General features: G+C 42.7%; 2 protein-coding genes and 1 long non-coding RNA gene across 3 annotated transcripts; 1 reads left to right on the top strand and 2 right to left on the bottom strand.

The window, feature by feature from the left end:
- Positions 1–1,231: 1,231 nt before the first annotated feature.
- LOC121985798 (protein JINGUBANG-like) lies at positions 1,232–2,997 on the bottom strand. The gene has a single exon (XM_042539446.1). It carries the CDS (start codon positions 2,836–2,838, stop codon positions 1,546–1,548), a length of 1,293 nt encoding a protein of 430 aa, XP_042395380.1. The 5' UTR covers positions 2,839–2,997; the 3' UTR covers positions 1,232–1,545.
- An 8,367-nt stretch (positions 2,998–11,364) lies between these two features.
- Positions 11,365–12,120, bottom strand: LOC121987837. Its single transcript, XM_042541558.1, has one exon. The coding sequence runs from the start codon at positions 11,971–11,973 to the stop codon at positions 11,473–11,475; it is 501 nt and encodes a 166-aa protein (XP_042397492.1). The 5' UTR covers positions 11,974–12,120; the 3' UTR covers positions 11,365–11,472.
- Positions 12,121–14,547: 2,427 nt separating this feature from the next.
- LOC121987836 lies at positions 14,548–16,211 on the top strand. The gene is made up of 2 exons (XR_006113735.1): positions 14,548–15,342; positions 15,408–16,211. It is a non-coding gene; the product is annotated as an uncharacterized LOC121987836 (long non-coding RNA).
- Positions 16,212–20,062: the final 3,851 nt, after the last annotated feature.

Raw genomic sequence — 20,062 nt, 5'->3', positions numbered from 1 at the left:
CCTTATTTCTTGGAAGAACAAGAAACAAGATGTTATTTATAGATACTCCACAAAAACTGAGTATCGTGTCATGACGTCAACTATTTGTGAGATAGTTTGATTGTATTGGTTGTTTGCGGATATAGATATCTCTCTTCATCAACTAACTCTATTATATTGTAATAATCAGAGTGTTATTCAAATTGCACGTAATTAAGTGTTCCATAAGCAAATGAAACATATTGAAATTGATTGACACATTACTCGTTATCATCTTCAGCTTGGCATCATCTCGTTTTCATTTGTTCCTTGTAATCTACAAATTGCTAATATATTTATCAAAGTACATTCCACTTCAGACTTTCATTTTTTATCTAGTAAACTGTCAAAATGTTAAACCGTAGTATCATTAGTTTGAGATGGGATATTAAATTATACTACTATTTTTATTATTAGATTTTTATTTATTAACTATTAAAGATAGATTAGTTTTTTTTTCTTATATGCTTATTCTATAACTTTTTATTATTGATTGATGTACACAGTAACCTAAGACCTATGTTTTTTTCTCTGTTCGATTTCTACATTAATAATATCCTTTCAAAGTAAAATCATATATTTAATTTATAATAAGAGCCTTTTATTTTCCAGGGCAGTCTAACTGAATCTAAAAACACCCAATGAGGCTGGCAGTACTGAGAAGATGTCTTGCGACTGTGAACCTAAAGTGCTTGTATATTTAATAATGAGTGGGCAATACATTATCTACCATTTTAATATTTAGATGTAAGCGTGAGATTAGGGAAGTGGCTTCGAAAAAGAGGAAAGCAAAGCATCCCCTAAGATATTTTTGATAGGTACATTCATTTTACCTACAACTCTACTAGACATCCTTAAAACCTTGTCCTATTTCTTGCTAGGATGTAAATATTTTGAAAAAAAAAAATAATTCATTATTTTAACGACCCTAATACTTGTCCTACAAATATTAAGGGAGATAAATATCAATACACGTTAGACATATGATAAAATAAATTTTAGATCGTCAATTTCTAAGAATCAATTCTGGATCATTAGATAAAAATATTATACTGTCTCCACTAGAGATAGGATGTAAATACTTTGAGTAAGCAGGAAGGAAATCCTCAATAAATTGAAGGATCCATATTGGCATGAGAAGCAGAGAAGAGAATAGGAAAAAAAAAAAAAATTACCTTGAAAAAGTTCTATGGAAAAACAAACAAACAGTAGGTGGTAAGATCGATGGCACACTGTTAATTGTGCTGCACAAGTTCATAATGTGTTCTAACCAATCGTTGCCTTCCTCGTAGTGCGTGTACAAAAATTCAAGAGAAATACAAAGGCAACAGTGCACTCTGTACAAACTTTGACCTCGATAGCTTTTTGCTGTTGCCATTGCTGTTGCTGAAGCTTCCATGAAACTGACACTGGGAATTAATGATCTCAGTTAAGCCACCGCGACACGGTTGCTGCCTCGTCCTGACGTCCTCCGCAGCCGCCGCAGTCGCCGCCTACGGGTTCTCTGGCACGCTCGTTGGGGTACCCTCAGTAGCTATCTGGCAGTTGCTCCGACACCCGCCACACCTTCACCGACTTATCCAAACTGCCGCTGTACACGATCCAGCTTCTGACTGCCCCTCCGCCTTCGACCTCTTTGTCCTGGCCGTTAGCAACTACCGCAAGGCACTTCACCGGCCCCGTGTGGCCGGTGAGCACCAAGAGGCAGCTGTGCGCAGCGCCGTCTCGCTGCCAGACGCAGATGTTCTTGTCGGCGGATCCACTCACCAGGAGAGTCCCTGCCGCCACGAGGCAGAGCACCGCCATCTTGTGACCGCCGAGCACCCCGCCGTGCGCCAGCTCAGCTTCCCCCTCCCAGAAGTTGACGAGTCCGTCGGAGGAGCCGCAGTAAACCACGGGCGAAGAGGAGCTGACCGCGAGAGACGTCACGGCGCATTCCCGCTTCAGCAGCGTCTTCACCGGTGAATGTTTGGTGCTCTTCACTAGCAGCTCCCGCCGCCACACCTTCACGGTGCCGTCGGCGGAGCCGGTGAAGACCAGCCCGCCGAAGGCGGCCACCACGGAATTGACGGCGTCGTCGTGAGCGATGACGGACTCGAGGCACCGGGAATCGGCGATGCGCCATACCTTGAAGGTCTTGTCCCAGGAGCCGGAGTAGAGCAGGCCCTGCTCCTGGTCGAGACTGAGGCAGGAGATGGCGTCGGAGTGGCGGATCCAGAGGGCGCTCCGGTGGCGGCGGACTTCGATGTAATTGGAAGGCTTCAGCGAGCTCCGGAGAACGTCCTTGAGGCGGGGGAGATTACCGATCCGTTTGTGAACGGTCGGATTCTTAGGGGACACCCGCCACACCCGGATCTTTCCGTCCTGGTGTCCAGTAAAGATGCGGTCAGCGGCGGCGACGATGGACTTGACGAGGCCGCTGCTGGACTTGAACCCGGCGAAATCCTTTTGGTTCTTCCAGACGCGGATGTTCTTGCTATCGGAGCCGGTGTACAGGACGTCGCCCACGGCAGCAAGGGAGTAGATGTGGCCCTCCTCCCGGAACAGGGAGGTGATGAGGCCATTGCCGGGAGTATCTCCGGCAAGGTCGGGAGGGTCAGCCGATGCCGACTGGTGCCAAGGGGACATGGCGAAAGGGGAGCCCTCGCTGCTCATGGCCATGGGGTAGTCGCCGGCGGAGCTCGCAGAGGTCGAGGAGCTGCTTTGGCGGAGTAACTCCTCCTCGTCGTCGGCCGAGGGGCGCGTCAGGGTATCGGAGTGCATGTTGCTGCTTCCGCTTCTACCACTGCCGCTGCTGATGCTGTCGCCGTCCTCCCTCATCAACCGGTGTCCTGTTCTTGCAGGTGATTCATTCGAGGAAAATCGAGGAGAAGGTCGAAAGAAGAAAAGTGGTGGCGGAGCGTCAGTCTCTGGCTCCCGGCGAACGCGCGCGGCCGCAATTCCGCGATATCCCCTCCGACCGCTCCGTTATGTAGCCAGTGGCTCATTTTAGCAATCGAACCGGATTGTAATTTAGTTGGGTCAAAGATTCTTCTGGACCGATTCGGTTCCCCAACTCGCGTGGGAACGACTCCGTGGACCACGTTTGTCTGATTAGTTTAATTTCAACTATCATAATTATTATTTTATGACTAATGACAAAAACTTGTCATGTGATAGCCTACTTGATATATTTAGGCTGTCAGATCGGCTTTTTATACTTATATTGTCATGATTTTAAATTTGTACTCTTCCATCCAAATAATCAGGTCATTTATCTTTGATTATTTTTATCTCAAAACTTAAATTAAATTCTTTGAATCTTACTCGTAGCTGATCTAACTTTAAAAATTCATTTGTGAGTACTAATCAACCAGTGTATTATTCGCATGAGAAAAAATAAATTAAACAACAACAACAATAACAAAAAAAAAAAAAAAATCAAGGTAATGGACTTGTAATTACATGGTTGGGAAAAGCTTGAATTGCTCATTATAATTAAATATTTGCAAATCGATCCATGAGCATGAAGACGGAGGCCTCGGAGAAGCCGACGCCATGCTCGAACGACGACATCAACTTCTTCTCTTCCTTCATCCTCAACGCCGGCGCCGCCGCCGGCGTATCATCCTTCGCCTTCTCCTCGCTTCCTCGCCTCCGCAGTGCTGCTGCTGCTGCTGCTGACGAGTTGCGATTGAATTCGGCCTCTTTGGCTCTCAGTCTGACCAACTCCCACGTCCAAATGTCCACCAGGCTCGACATCGATCGATCTGGTCCTTGATTCTCTGCAACTGCAACAACTGATTCTCCAAACCAATAAATTCTGCGAGAAGGAGGAGGAGGAGGAGGAGGGAATATAATAAGTAGGCGGCGGCCGGCTGGAGACTTAATTCAGCGGATGGTGCTATTGGTTTTGGGGATTCAGTGGGTTCATACTTCGCGTTCAATTTTGCAGGGCACACAGAAATTAAGCGGGAGCAGGAGGAAGGCGGCGCCGCTGCATGCCGCTGCATGCTTAATTTTTTAATGGAAATAAGGGGGCGGAGATGAATTGTGGCGAATGGATAAGATAGGAGTGGATCCAGGTGACAGAAAGCGAAGCCCTCGCCCAGCGCCCCAAAACTAAGTCCGTCCATGGGTAAACCTTCATCTGCTAACCACTTCAGTTATGCCGCCCATGGATCTGATACAAAGGGATCCAGGGACGCAATGCAAGGCTACAACCTACAAACGACAAACTTTAATTTTGAGTTTATATTAAAATATTGTAAAAATATTTTAAACATTTTTATATTATTTTTTGAAGTTCTCTCATTAATACGAAAGCGTCTGTTAATATTTTGTTTTGTTTTTAAAATATTTCCTTTTTGACACGGATATAATTGATTTTTAACCTTTAAAATAATTGGAAAAGTTTAAAAAAGCAAAAAAATGTTGGAAGTATTTCATTACCAACAATATAAGCTTTTGGACACTTTTAACCCCGGAGGCCGATCCATAGATTTTTTTTTTAATGGGTAGCGGAAAATGATGGCGGTCAAGTCAATGAAAATTGATACGGTGTATAAAGATGGAGTTTGATAAGATTAGGTAATCAGAAGTCAAGGAAATATGATAGTCAAAGATAGTTCAAAGTTAAGGGGGTGTGGCGATCATAAGTTAAAGGGGTATCACAGTCAACAGTCAGGAGAAAAAATGAGTTAGACCGCCTCATGTGAACAGCCGCATAATTCCTAGTCGGGTATAGACAGAGCAGGGTGCCAGATATGAGACATAAAACGTAGCATGTAGTAGTGTCTGACTTGCCCCTACTGGTCAGACTTCCTCAGTTCAAGCCGCATAGCTAAGCTTGGTACTTTCAATAGGACAACTTCGGTCGGCCCTTCAATGATCCAAGCGTGAAAGATAGGGTCCTCGCCATAGCTCGTCCCCTTCATTGAGACTCAAGTCAGGTGGTACACCCGAACGGTCATCCCGAACTATCCGTAGCTAAATCAGTGGGGACAGAAAGCACTAAGTAACAAACAATGTCAGAGAATTATAACCTCCTATAGAATAATTATTATGTGTCATGGAATATGCTAATGGTTTGCTATCGCCTGCAAATGGAACCTTCCTTCCACTAATAGAAGGCCACCATACACCCTCTCTCACCCCGACAAGCCCTGACACCCGATATTCTCTGACAACATGCAAGTTCTGAAGGTACACAGCGTCATATAAAAAAGGAGGCCCTCTTCCTTAGCCAAGTATGCGTACATTCGCACTCTATCTTCTACAGTTCTTTTTTTCTTCGTACATTGTTCTTCTAGGGGGAAAGTATTTGACTTGAACTTCGGAAGGCTGGTGCCAGGGACTTTTTCCCTGGTTTCTGGTCTCTATTAATGCTCCGTGTGCTTGTCTTAGCGTGCGTAGAACCTAAGTACTGTCTGTTTCGCCATCATTGTCCTTAAGTTTCACGTGGGGGTCCGTTATTTCGGTGCACATATATTAGGTGTATCCAAGTTATCTCTTCATCAACATAGACATTATTTCAGTCGGTCTTCATCTTGTAACGCCCGAAAATTCTCAAAACTATTTTAGAAATATTCTATGATTTTTCTGGAATTTTAGGATATTTTTACAGAATTTTTAGAGTAACGGAAATAGCAAAAATAAATAGAAAACGAAAACGGCCTAAGCGGGAATTGAACCAGAGACCTATGGTTTACGGATAATACTAGTAACCAAGTGAACCCAGCAGGGCCGTGCTGAAAGGAAGGGGAAACATTTATATTTAAGTTTAAGTTGGGCCGAAATACCCACTTAATATAAATAGAGAATTAATGGGTGAAGAGTTATTTTCCCTTAGCGTGATTTTTCCTCACCCTCACCCTAGCCACGCCGACTCCCTCTCCTCCTCCTTCTCTCGGCGCCAACCACAAGAGGGCCTAGGGTTCCTCTCCTAGGACTCCAAGGGCACTTTCCGGCGACGACTTCGACACAAGGACACTCCCCTCCGCGAGAGGAACGCTTAGACGCGAAAAGATCATCGAAAGGATCGTCTCCTCCGGAAAATCTCGCGATTAGAATCGTAAGAAATTACGAATAGGAGGTAAGAAACCTCTCACCTGCAGTATAAGTAGCTTCCGTGTGAATTCCATGTTTTAGTTTAGTAATATGTAGACTTTCAGCACAAGGATGCGAATTAGTGCATACTAAGTGTTCGATTAAATTATTTAGCACAGAAAAATGCAACTTCGGCATTTTAATAGCTCAGTAAATGCAATAGAAGCATTTAAATAGTTTAGTTAGCCTTGCCACAGCATATATGGGACTACGGTCCAATGGGTGGACACCCACAGTCGCCTCTAGGTTCAGATAACCTAGTAGAAGCAAGGTAAATTAATTAGCTATGATTCGGTATTTTATTTTCAGTAGTGGCACTGTACAGGATTAGATATCCATTGGACTGGGCTCCCATAGTCGGTCCCTAGGTTTAGATAACCTAGTAAACCTTACTGATTTGCAACCCCGGGTTTAGTTGAGGATGCGCGCATAGCATGTACAGTTGCCGGGCTCATTAGCAGTATGATTATGTATTTTAATCTATTATATTATAGTTTTTCAAAACTTACAAAGATCAGTTATGTTAGTTGAGTTTGAATTCAGTTCCAGACTAGTTTAATTCATGTTCAGCTCAGTGTTCCTTGTTGTTACACATGATAGTTATGGTTAGCTTTGTATGTCATGTTTTGGTGTTCATGTTCAGCTTTTATTACACATGTTTAGATGATAGTAAGCCATGACTGGCTTTGATTTCTATGTATGATAACATGCCATGTTTCGGTCTAATCAGTGCACTTTCAAACAGCATGTTTTAAAAGCATATTGCATCGAATGCATGTTTTAGTGAGGTAGATGGTTTCTTACTAAGTGAAAGCTTATAGATACTTTCTTTTCCTTATACTGCAGATAAAGGTAAAGGAAAGATGGAGTAGCGGAGGTTGGAGGACAATGCTACGAAGATGTGTGTGGGCAGGAACTTGGGATAAAGATCTAAGGAATTTTAGCAAGCTTGTTTAAGCATTAGAACTTTTCAGTATTTGATTATTTTGCACTTTAGTTGTTAATCACTATGAATTAGTAAATCATGCACCCTATCATGTTTAAAACACTATTTTGGTGATGTTAGAATGTTTTGCATTTAGTTTAGAATTATTATATATAAGTTTGGCACGAACAAGTGCTGAAATCAGGGGTTCTGATTCGAAATCAGAAACCCAGATCGATCTACAGATCGATCAGAATTGGGTTGTGCCACTGGATCGGTCAGTTGACCGATCCAGTCGCGAACAGAGAGTACAGAAGCTCACTGATCGGTCAGCCGACCGATTAGTGAGCCACTGGATCGGTCTACCGACCGATCCAGAGTTTTCTCCGTGCCGGTATCAAGCTGGATCGATCACTGGATCGATCCGACAGCCCAATCGATTCATGGATCGATTGAAATGCCTGATTACAGCTAGCAGGACATCCGAGAGACATAGATTATCTTCCCTAGCATGTGTACAACTCCTAGGTACACCTAGAATATTAAGTTTAGATTTTACAGTAATCAGTTTAGTAAAATTTTAATCAATCCAGATTTCTGCAATAGTAATTTAGCACAGCATAATGTAGCGATCGACCTCACAGCCTAATCAGTAGAAGGCGGGTCGTTACACATCTGACTTAGATTTTAGATGGAATTAAAAATCTTTACGATTCTATTCGACTTTATTTGACCTGATTAATTATTTTTTATATTTTAAGTAATTTTATAAATTACTCTTTTATATGTTTCTGGAATCACTTGAGCTGTTATCTTTGTTATTTCTAGCATGATGAAGGTTTTTTTTTTTCTTAAATTGGTTTTTAGGATAAAACTTGTTGCTTTAAAAAAAAAATGTATTATTCGAGATAATTTAGATGTTTTTTATGATAAAATGAATGATTAAAGTGCTTTTTGAAAGATTTTTTTCTTTTCAACTAATACTCTTCCTGAGCATCTTTATTTTTCTTTTTAGCGTCTCACTTGAATATCGGAGGGACGCCGGGATAAAGTTCTACGTCCGGCGCCCTCTGACTTAGAAATTATTCATTGGAGCCGGAGACGGCCAGGAGTGTTCGACGCAAGTATCCAAATTCTACATATATACACCAAGAAATTTCTAAAGGTTTGATACAAAGATGTGAAATTAGTACACAAGCCGGAGAGCTTCCACTTGAAATATACAGGACAAGGGCCCAATTACTTAAACCGGCCGGCGATCGGCAGAGCATGACCTCTTGCCCGGCTAAGCCTCGGCCACCGCCATCTCATCTCACGGAGTCACGGGCTGAAGCAGTGGAGGAGCATGGAGACGCCGGCGTCAGCGGACGGCGGCACGTGCGCAGACGGACGGCTGAGGCGGCGGCGCTCCATTCGCGTGCCCCGCCGGCTCACCTCAGAGGCGTAACAGAGAGAGAGCTCCTCCGGTTCGGTGGGCAGGGAAAGCGCATCCACCTCCACCGCCGCAATCCTCGTGAGAGCCGCGCGACCCTTCTCCCGCAGCTTCGCCAGCCCCGCCGTCCACACCGCCAAGAACTTGGACATAACTCAGGTTTTCTGGAGATCGATCGAAGGAATAACAAACCACTTCGCTAGTTCGCGAACACAGCGAGCGCACGGCTTTAACCGCCCCGGAGCTTATCCACCCCGAAACCAGGTAGCACTGGAAAGCAGCTGCGCTGTTGGTTGCGTGGTCGTTTTCAGTGGGAGCCCGCAGGTTCGCAGCCTCGCAGTCGCAGGAGTAGACGACAACTCGACAAAGGTGGATAAGATTTTCCAAGATTTAATTATTCACTGTTTTGCCACTGACTCATGATTGGCTATCTCAATTCTCAAGTCAAAACAACTCAATCCGTAACAGGACCCATCTATTAAAGGCCTTTCTGTTGACCTTCAAAACTTCCACAGTCTCTCAAGGGAAAAGAAAATTCAAAACGAAACGTCGGAACCAATCAAAAGTTCTACCCAAGCTTATGGTCTGTCTCAGAAATCTTAGAGTCTGATTCGTCACTAATCGATGACTAGTATGATTGAAATTATCGATCGGCTTGAGTTCGCTCTGAGGATGATGCGGGCGGGGAGAGGCGAGAGCTCGAGTAAAAAATGGTCGCTGACGAAGCTCAGTGGCCGAGCTCTAAAGATGATTCTAGAATCTCTGACTGTGGTTAGGGAGATCATTTGTGCATGCCTAGTGATACTACGTATTAATCCTCGGTTAAGGTTAAAGGAGTTGGGAAATTCGAAAAGTTAGGATACATGGGCCGGATTAAAGGATGGGGCTGGTCAGATTGGACCTAGGCCTAGGAGGAGGAGGATACGGTACTCGACGCTCGACACTGACGTTAGATGGGTGAGAGCTCAGGATCATACTGTGCTCGGGACACTGTGTGCATTGGAATCGTTTGATGTTCGGCAGTTGGATTCGGGCTCGGAAGAGTTAAGAATGTGCACCAGTGAGGGCTTAATCTGAAGGTGATGTATTTTAAAAAAGGGTGCTTAGTAAATAAGACGATCATGTTATGGTCGTTATGAGGAGGTAGTCATGAATGTAGGTTCGGACAGAAACTTATTCTTTGGATCAGGAAACAACAAATTTCACCGTAACACCTACCAAGTTTATTTGTGTTAGGTACATGATACGGTGATGATGAAGAGTCTCATCCTGTTATCATGGTGGAGATTAGAGGAGGTTAAAGTCAAGACGGTCAACGCGTAGATGGCATCGACCGCTCGGGTGAAGCATGTCCCGACCAGGGGAGAAGATCCCGATCCACCGTTACCTTCGACACATGAAGAAGTCAAACGATCAGCGCTTAATAAAGACAATATGCAGAAGCCGTCCGAGCGACTTCCCCACTCGGCAAGACACCAATATTCATCATTGGCAGATGGAACTGCGACCGAGCGGTTACCCCGCTCAGCTAGACAGCCGGCATGACATCAACAGAGTTCAACTTCGGCCGAGCGACTACCTCGCTCGACCTGGCAACAGGTCTTGACAGTGGCAGAGTGGAACTTCGGTCGAGCAGATACGCAAAAGAGTATCGAGATTTTGGCCGATCGGACGGGGCACCAGATCGGCAGAAGATCGGCCGAGCGGCTGATCCGCTCGGCCTTGTAGTACACTTCATCTGATATCCAGCGACATCCTTTTGGGAGTTGATGCCGCCGACACCGAGTATGAATATCTAGAAGATCGTACGACGGAAGCTTCTACTGTCATTTCATAGATATGCTCGGCCTGTTAAAGTACTGTGTCAGAGACACTTTACTGATAAATCTTTTCAAGAAAAAATTTGAAAAACGTATTCGCATTGGGAAGCGTGTACACGCGCTACCAGAGCTCTATATAAAAGAGAAGTCCAAGCATCAGCGGAGGTAAGGTTTGTGCTACAGTCTTCTTGTTGCTCCGCTTTCCACTTCATCATCGGTGACTAACTTGAACGTCAAAGGGTCAACATTGGAATCCTTTTCTTGGCTCGATATTGACATAATTTATATTATAGGTCCGAGTGAAATTAACAAGAGCTCAACATGAGTATTCCGTCTCTTCGATTTTCGGATAGGATCCGTACCAAAGATGATTCTATAATATTATTTTTAAAATGAATTCATTACCAAAGAAAAATTCTCCATTTTGATACATTTTTTATGCTCCTGGTTCGTGTAGAGAAACCTTCTCCGACCTTCTAGACATTACGATTTCAAGGCCACAGTTGGTTGGTCATTTTCGACTGTCACATCAAGTATTATTTTTTCCCCCTTTGAATTGGACTAAAATTTAACTTTATTCAAGGACAGAAGAAAATTGTTTTTTTAATGGCTTCTTCTGCGTAAATGCGAGGTAAATTGTAGGTGCACCCACTTTGATTTAGTTTATATGGATATTTTATATGAACTTCGTTCATCATGTGATTTAGTTACGTGAAAAAAAGGTACATCAAATGGATTAAAATAGAGATACCTGAAGTACCTATAGATAAAGAAAGTGTTCCTCAAAACTCCAAGCGAGAAATGAAACATAACTGATTGTATTTGATTTTTTTTATTCTTTTTCTTTTTCTTTTTCATTTTCAGTTTTAGTATCTGGATAAGGATCCGACTGAGAGACTTAAAGTTTAACTGCGGTGTTCTGTGAATATACACATTAATTTGTAGAAGAAGAAAATATGTCCATTGATTGTTCGGTTTCCAGTCCTCAAGAACTTGAAGAGCGAAAAGGATTTTCTTGGCTATTTTTTTCTTCTTTTTAATGTTATATTATAGGATCGAAATGTGTGAGCTTTGACGAAAAGTTCATCAGATATGAATTCTTCTTTAATTTAACAAGAACATATGTACATTAGCCCTTTAGTTTGATCGTCTCCTGATCTGCGGGAGAGGAAGAGAGTCGTGCTGTTTCATCACTCCCTTTGGCTGCGCGACAGGCTCCGCCAGAATCCGGCGCTTCGGAACTTGCTCAGCATCTCCTTTTCCAGCTCCGCTGTCTCCCGGCACTGCGAGATCGCCGGCCAAGTCGTCCCCTCGCTACTAAGTCCCCAATCACGCCGTCTGAGATCGTCGTCGCCGTCGCGAAATGCGCCGCTTTTCGTCTTCCAAACGCCGGTTCTGGCCCAGCACTTCCTCCGCCGCCGCGTCAGCGCCCGCCGCAATAGCGCCGCCGGAAGCTTCAGCGCGACGGCGAAGAGGAGGCTCAGGAGGGCGCAGGGGCAGCAGCAGCAGAGCGCGGCGCATCCCGCCGCCGCGGTTCCGGCGGCTTCCGCGAGCGCCGGATCATTGGTGCCGCCCCCCGGTCGGCGACGGCTGAGATCGTCGGAAGGTAGTCCCCGTTTCGCTGGGGATGAGGAAGGAGGAGCGGCCTTCCCCTCCCGGCGAACCCGCTTCCGCACCACCGCTCCCCTCATCGCGGATCAAAGCTCGACGGAAGACATGCGATCGTGGAGGAGCGTCAAACTTCGATAAAGATCTCAACTTTACGAAGTTCGATTCCAAACTTCAGAATCGGGCCGCGAGCTCTGGATGGATGCGCAAGGATCGAGGAAGATGGATGGATCCACGGACATCGCAGAGGGCGAAATGGGTCATTTAATAACTGCAATCAAGTGCAGTCGCGATGGAATATTCCTGCGAGACAGCGTGGATAACGTACTCCGAGGCGACCGCTCGTCCACGTGGAATTTTCTTCGGCCCAGAACCATGTGTTTGACTGCTGAAACGAATTTATTCACAACCTGCGTGACGTGGCCGGAACATATGGATATGTAATGTAAGCCGGCAGGAAGTGTAGTATAGATCACGTCTGAAATCCGTGACAATTGAATCATGGATGAGCTGACTGTTGAGTCGATTAGAGCAAGATTTTAAAATAACGATACCCGTAGGATAACGAAAGAGAGAGAAAATAACATTAGTTAGTAGGTCAGAAGATGTACTGATGCTTAAGTCAGTGGAGTTGATGCGGAAGATAAATAATAAGAAGAAACGTAACATGTGTGTGTCTAGTTAAGCCTTTCTGGATGTATGGGAATGAGTTATTTTTATAATATCTTAGAATAATAATTTCTATTAATTAGACATTATATTATAATAAAATAAACAATCAAATCATCATATATTTATTGTATCAATTTCATCGATCATAGTAAAAAAAAAAAATGTCAAATTGTCATATATTTATTGTATCAGTTTCATCGATGATATCTCATATTCGTGATACCATTCTACATATCTCTAACATTTCAGTATTTACTATAGTATTATCCCATGAAACATGAAGTCCATTGGGCTTCCAAGACCTGGTCCACTAAAGGAGTTGAGTAGTGGGGCTCCAATGAGACATTACAAGATATAAGGGAGCAAAACTTTGGTCTCAAGTGACCTAGTTTGATCATATGTGTGTTCATCGGATCGAGGAGAGTCAAGGCCCTGGAAATAGGATAATTGGATCAGAAAGTGATATTAGAGTTAGCTGGTTAGAGCCAGAAGTTAGAGGGAGTCGAGCCCAATAGGGGTTGGGGGAATCCAACCAGAGAATAACTCTGAGTTGATCAAGATGGACACTGAAGCAAAGGAAGCATAGCCTTTCGAGGTGGGGAAGTCCGACCATAGAATAACTCTGAGTTGGCAAAGCAAGGCATTGAAGCGAAGGGAGCATAGCCATTGAGGTCGGGGGAATCTGATTGGTCGGTTGTCTTAAATGACCCAATCAGATAATCGCTCAAGTTGATCCTCTGGACTTCGACCTCCACGCAGTGAAATGATTGACCTTCCGATCTTACGTGGAGGTTCCCGACATTATCCGTATTACAAGTTTTCTCTTCATGTCTAGTAGAAAGAGGTTTGAGCCCGACTGATAGATAATAGTATAGTCTGGTTTACTGACCAACTCAATTCTTAGGGCTTACATCATCTGGATAACCTTGTCGTCGTACAATCAGTGCCTCAAAAATATACGAGTCATGCGTCATAAATGTGGGTGATACGAGTGATGGTGTATGAATAATGATCGGTCTATCACGTCTATTATAAATGTAGGTGTATACGGGAATGTCATGTGTTACCACCATGCCAAGGTTTATCCCTTCTAGAGGACTATTAAGATACGATCAATTTGGCTCATGATCGGACAGTGGTGATTAGCCCTCCTTTTTGTCTTCGGGATTAGACGACTGTGATTCAAGGATTAAGGGGTTTTATAAAGGCGACGAAGGGAGAATGCATTCTTCATCATCCTTCTCCTCTCATAAAGTCTTCGATGATTTCCTCAAGCTCTCTCGATTTTCCTTAACTATGAGTTTCTCTGCCTTACTCCTTCCTTCCCTTTGTATCATTGTCTTTGTGCTTTGCTTTTTGTCTCTCTTTTTCACCTTGCACCCTTCCAATCCATGGCTTCTGACGCCCTTATCCTTTGGCACACTTTGACCTGGTCAGATCTCAATGGCGAAGACATAGATCAAATTAGGTTAACCTTGAAGATTCCTGCTAACCATCGCATAAATCATCCCAAATGCGTTTGATTGGCCACACCTCTTGCCAACCAAATTCATTACCTTTTTCGAAGACCAACTATTGGGAAGCCCTCCAATTCCCAATCTCGAGCTTGTTCTTAGAGATTTCTTAACATTTTCATATTCCCCTTCAACAGTTAACACTCAACTCCTTCTGATTGCTCTGTGAAGTAGTAATTATTGTTTTTCGTTTGTATCATTTCCCGCTCACTCCTCAAATGTTCTATTATTCCTTCTACCTAAAGAAGATGGATGCGATAGTCTTTTTCTTCCTAGTTTGACCAATATGCATCATTTTAGACGAGATATCAACCTCCAATAAAGGTTGAAAATCACACTATATTTTCATTCGACCTCCTACTTCTGTTGTATGGTGTGGTCCACCGGCTACCAAATTGAACTGCCGAAGGCCCCTAGTCTGTGCAACTATCATTTAGAGATTATGTTCATAACAGCATCCGAGAGCTTGGTTGATTTGAATTTTGATTCACTCGTTTGTTTGAGAAGGGCATTCTCTACCAATTTGGGTTGAGTTTGATTGAAGTCAGACTGCAATTTACTTTTGGTGAAAAAAATTATGTTTTGGACTTATATGATAGCTAACTGGGGGTCTCTCTTTTCTTTATTCAGCTCGAATCATGTAGAAGGCTCGATGAATAAGACATTGAAGATGGACAAAGACGATCTGGAAAGGTATGACATGCAGCCGACCGACTCTATAGGAGATGTTCCACCTAGCGACGTAGCTGCTAGCGAAGTGACAAGCAGCGACACAACGGCTAGTACGGGAAAGTTTCCACCGCCACAGCCTTCGATGAAGCCCGTCTAAGTATCTTCGAAGGAGTTGGGAGAATCATTGAGGATTTCTTGAAAGAGACACAGACCAACAACTCCAACCGAGCACACTTCTCTGACTCTAGTTCTAGAGCCCTCACTACCTATTCAAGCGAACTCTCCAACGGTTGCACAAGGCGAACAAATGGAGGGAGTCGAGCGCTCTAGTGATTGATCCCCCTCAATCTCCTGAATGGCCAATCTAAGATCTTCTTGCTCCCTAAGAGCTCCAACCTCGCCGTCTGTTTCCCTAGGTCCCCCGTCTCGAGGTAGGCAGCCAACCACTTCTCAAGGGCAAGATACTCTTCCCAAGACCCGACACACCATAAGGCTGACTGACAATTTGTCAAGAACCTAGAGCCATGTCATTGAGAGATCGAAGCGTCGGTCCTGGCATGGTCTGGTGTATGCCTACACTCAAGATCTTACCTGGTAATATTTATTAATACTCTCTGTTATCAATTTAGTCGGGTCATAAATTTTGACACTTGTCGTAGGCATGGACTGTAGGCATGGATCTATGCCTCTGAGTTAACGATTTTTTTTTCCACCTACCGAACCATGGAGGCGCGCTTGACTGAGTTGGAGGCTCAACAAGCCCCACTGAGCCAGGAGTTGGAAGGGCTCAGGCTAAAGTCACAAATTTAAAAACAGAGGCCTTAGCTCGAGAGGGGCAGTTGGGCCAAGCGAGTAGGGACTTGGACGTAGCAAAGTGGGAGGCAATAACCCAAATAGAATTCCTGGAGAAGCAAAAGTCCGATCTCCAAGTCAGCCTGAAGACAACTAAGTCGAGGCTTTCTTTAGAGCAAAAAAGGAGGCAACGAATGCTAGCAGATCTACATAAGAAGGCTATTGAAGCCTAAGCTCTTACTGTCGACTTGGGAAAGAAAGCTAAGAATCATAAGACAGAGCTGGTAAGGAAAATGATCGAACTAGTGGCCAAAGATGCACAGGTTCATAATAGAGAGACTGAGTTAAGGCCTTAAAGGTTGAACTAGAGAAATTCAAAGCAAGAGAAGCCAAGCACTGAGAGGCCAAAATAGTTGAATATCTATGGTCGGTGGAATTTTGTGACCTTCTCTACGAGTGAACTATGAAAATATTCTCCTATGGAGCTGAAGGGACCATAAAATAACTCTACGAGATAGGGCACCTGACAACCGAGCTCCTAGAAGATTTTATAAGTCTGCAGAAGATTTACACAGATGTTCTGATGATGCCTTTCCTGATTTTACACAGACTTTTGTAATGCTCTTGTGCTCCCTTATCAATTTCAGTGAAATATCCGCTTTCGCTTCCAATATGTTGATCCTACCAACTCAACAGTTTTAGTGAAATAACGAACTTCAATGGTTGATTGGGACAAGAAGAGAGAGTTCGACTAGGTAGGAGATCATTGATAAGTGCTCATAGTTTTTGTGTCAAGCGAGCGATACTAGTTTTTATGTTGAGCGAGTGGCCATAGTCTTTGATAGGAGAGAAGCTAGCCTGAGTTGTCATTGATTAATATAAACATACAAGTAATTAATGTGCCAAAATTACAAGGATATCCTCAGGCCTAATAGGGTTGTAGGTAGTTAGTGCTTCATGATCGGTCTAGCTCCTTTCCGTCTAGATCTTGTAGTTATTAGGCTCCTGAAGCTAACTTCTAAATAACCTTGTAAGGTTTGCTTTATTGAGGTTCCATCTTTGTTAACATCTCCCACGGACTTAATTTTTTTCCATACTGTCACCAACAAGCCCATAAATTACTTAGCACAGGGAGGGTGTTATCTTTATGCTATCACGGGATGCAGTTCAATAAGCCTATAAAATACTTAGTAATTCCTCCACCTAGTACCTTCGACAAGGTCACGCTTGACTTTGAGCCCCTAAACAATCTCCCGATTTACAACTTTTACTTGACCATTACTCTGGGGGCAAGCAATGAAGGTGAAAGCTTGAAGAATACCAAAGTCTCACACCTCGAAGTTTGCTACCCTGAAATTTGTAACCATGATCTAAGATAAAGTTATGGGAGATTCCAAATCGATAAAGGAAAATCTTCCATAAGAATTTAATGATCGTCGCTTTAGTAATTCTGACCAAAACTTCAACTTCTACCCATTTAGAGAAGTAATCTATTATTACTAACATGAATTTTTTTGACTAGGTTCGATTAAAAAAGGGTCCATGATATTATTCCCCATTGATCAAATGGACAAAGACAGTGAATGTCTTCAAAGGCCCAGTCAAATAATAAGGAATATTTTGGTGTCTTTGGCAGCGAAAGCAATTAGCAGTAAATCAGGCTAAATCAGCATGCAGAGTGGGCCAAAAATACCCTACTAATAACACCTTTCAAGTAAGCATTTGGCCACTAATATGGTTCTCGCAATAGCCTTGATGAATCTATTGTAAAACATAATCGATATTTTCATAGCCTAGACACTTGAGTAAAGGATGAGAGAAAATCTTTTTATATAAATGGTCGTCGATCAGAGTGAAACATGTGACTTTCCACCCTTGCTCAGAAGAAAACAGGTAAGAGGGATTTGCCAATTAGCTTGTATATCTTCCCATGCCTATTGGTCAATATGAGTTATTAGAAGAGTTTGTGTAACTAGCTCATCTAGGACCCATATAGTTAACGAGCTAGCTATTTTGGCCAACCCGTCAACCTTTTGATACTTAGCTCAGGGAATTTTTGAAAAATAACTTCTTATCAATTTTATTTTAATATTTCAAAGGTCTCAATATACCATTTTAACCAACCGTTGTTAATTTTAGAATTCTCACTAATATGTTGGGCGACCAATTATGAATTTAAGTAAATTAAGACTCGGAAAACTCCTACGCGCTTTATCGCTTGAAGACCTATAAGCAAAGTTTTATATTTGGCTTCATTATTGGAGGTTCGGAAGTTCAACTGAACAGAGAACTATAGTATGTCCTCTCGAGGAGATATTAAAAGTATCCCGACCTTGTTACCTTGACGAGTGGATGATCTATCTACATAAACTTTTCATGTACTCTCTAGTTCTTGACAGTGTACTTCAGTTAAAAATTGACCCAGATTTAAGCCCTAAGGTCATTCGTATCTGATATTGTATGTCATATTCACTCAGCTTCATGGGTCATTTGACCAACTCTGAATTGGTTAACACACAACCAAGAGCATTGTTGGTGAGAACCATTATTGGATGACAGAGAAAATAAGATCTCAATCGGCGAGCTGTCATAACTAGCCTTAAGGCCAACTTCTCCAGAGTGGTGTATCAGTATTCAATATCTTTTAATAAATGACTTGAAAAATATACATGATGTTACACATTACCCTCTTGTTGAATCAAGATTGATCTGATGGCTATGCATCAGATAATTAATACATCCAGAGTTGCTCTTCTACTAATGGCTTAGAGAGAAGTGGTAACTAGGCTAGGTATTCTTTGAGTTCAGCGAAATCAATGTTGCAATTTTGATCCCACTAAAATTTAAAGGCTTTATAAAGCACCTTGAATAGGGGAAGACTTCGATTGATAGACTGAAAGATGAATCTGAAGAAGGTGGTAATCCAATCGACCAACCCTTGTGCCTCTATGTGCTTTTAGGGAGGAACCATATTTCTGGGCGTTTTGGACTTTCTCTGAGTTGACTTCGATTTTCGACTCGGTCATTATGTAGTCAAGAAATGACCACTCTGACTTTGAAGAGACACTTATTTATAACAACTTAAGACCAAACTGCCTCAACGTGCTACAAGTTTCTTCAACATTAGAAATTAAATTTTTAGCTCGAGTAGTCTTGATCAATATATCATCAACATAAACTTCGATGTTCCTCCCAATCTACTTTTGAAAACTTTATCCATGAGTTATTGGTATATTGCTCTTGCATTTTTTAGTCCAAATGGTATAATATTGTAGTAAAAAGTTCCATCGAATATGATAGTGCTAACCTTTTTTTATCTTCCGGGATGAGAAGGATTTTATTGTAGCCCTAATAGGCATCTAACATATAGATGAACTCGCTCCCAAAAGTAGAGTCTACTAGGCACTAGTAGGTCAATGTGGGGAAAGGGGCAACAATTTTTTGGATAAGGCTTGTTGAGATACCGGAAATCAATACAAACTCGTCATTTGTTCCCCAACTTTAGAACCAACACCACATTAGCAAACTAAGTTGGAAACTGAATTTCCTGAATGTGTCATGCTTCCAATAACTTATTAGCCTCCATTTAAATTATCTTATCTTGGTCAAACCCAAGACCTCTCTTCTTTTACTTGACCAATCAGGCATCTAGATTGGTGTAGAATCGATGCTCTATCACAGTGGGAGATACACCAATTACTTCTTGTAGCGACCAAGCACAAACATCTCGATTACACAATAGGCATGCAATCATATTCTCCTTAAGATCTATGGGGAGATTTGTTGTCACTCGGGTGATTCCTTTTGGTTGGTCAGGATGTATTTGTATTTCTTTTTGTTCTTCGGTGGGCCAAGCTGTGTGTGTCTCTTGTATAGATTGCACCTCTGCTCTCTGAGTCTTGCAGACTTAGAGTGTATCAATTTTGACCATGTCTACGTAACATTTCTAAGCTGCCACTTGGTCTCATTTCACCTCTCCAACTTGGTCTTCCACGGGAAACTTAATTTTCTTCTAGAAAATGGAGATCACCTCTCAGAATTCACTAAGGGCAGGTCTCCCTAGGATGATATTGTAAGCAGAAAGGGTATCCACTACAATGAAGCAAGTGCGTTAAGTCCTTCCTAAGGGCTCCTCCCCTAAAAGATGGCTAGTCAAATTTGACCAAGCGACTACATTTCATACCTAGTTAATCCGAATAAGGAAGTTATCATAGATTGTAGCTCTCCCAGATCAATCTGCAACTAGTCAAAAGTCTTTTTGAAGATAATATTTGTTGGATTGGGTGGACTAACTAGAGAAGAGTGAATAACCTGTAAATTAAAAATTACTACTTCTCTTGCTATCAAAAAAGCAAGGACACACTAATTAAATAAGAAATGACATAAAAGTAAAGGGAACATAGAAATTTACTTGGTTTGCAACTGAAGTGGTTGTCAATCCAAGATAATTAAAAACATTATCAATCTCCTTCTCTGACAAGGTTAGAGGTGGAGTAGTTCCTTACAGCAGTTGGAAGGTCAA

The sequence above is a fragment of the Zingiber officinale genome, chromosome 5B (genome assembly GCF_018446385.1).
Source record: "Zingiber officinale cultivar Zhangliang chromosome 5B, Zo_v1.1, whole genome shotgun sequence".
NCBI classification, from domain to species: domain Eukaryota; kingdom Viridiplantae; phylum Streptophyta; class Magnoliopsida; order Zingiberales; family Zingiberaceae; genus Zingiber; species Zingiber officinale.
The sequence above is the reverse complement of the archived record's forward strand: the minus strand, read 5'-3'. Positions and strand labels throughout refer to the sequence as shown.

Coding starts and splice junctions, on each gene's coding strand:
- LOC121985798 (XM_042539446.1), bottom strand. CDS start 2,838: ATGAGGGAGGACGGCGACAGCATCAGCAGCGGCAGTGGTAGAAGCGGA.
- LOC121987837 (XM_042541558.1), bottom strand. CDS start 11,973: ATGAGGGGAGCGGTGGTGCGGAAGCGGGTTCGCCGGGAGGGGAAGGCC.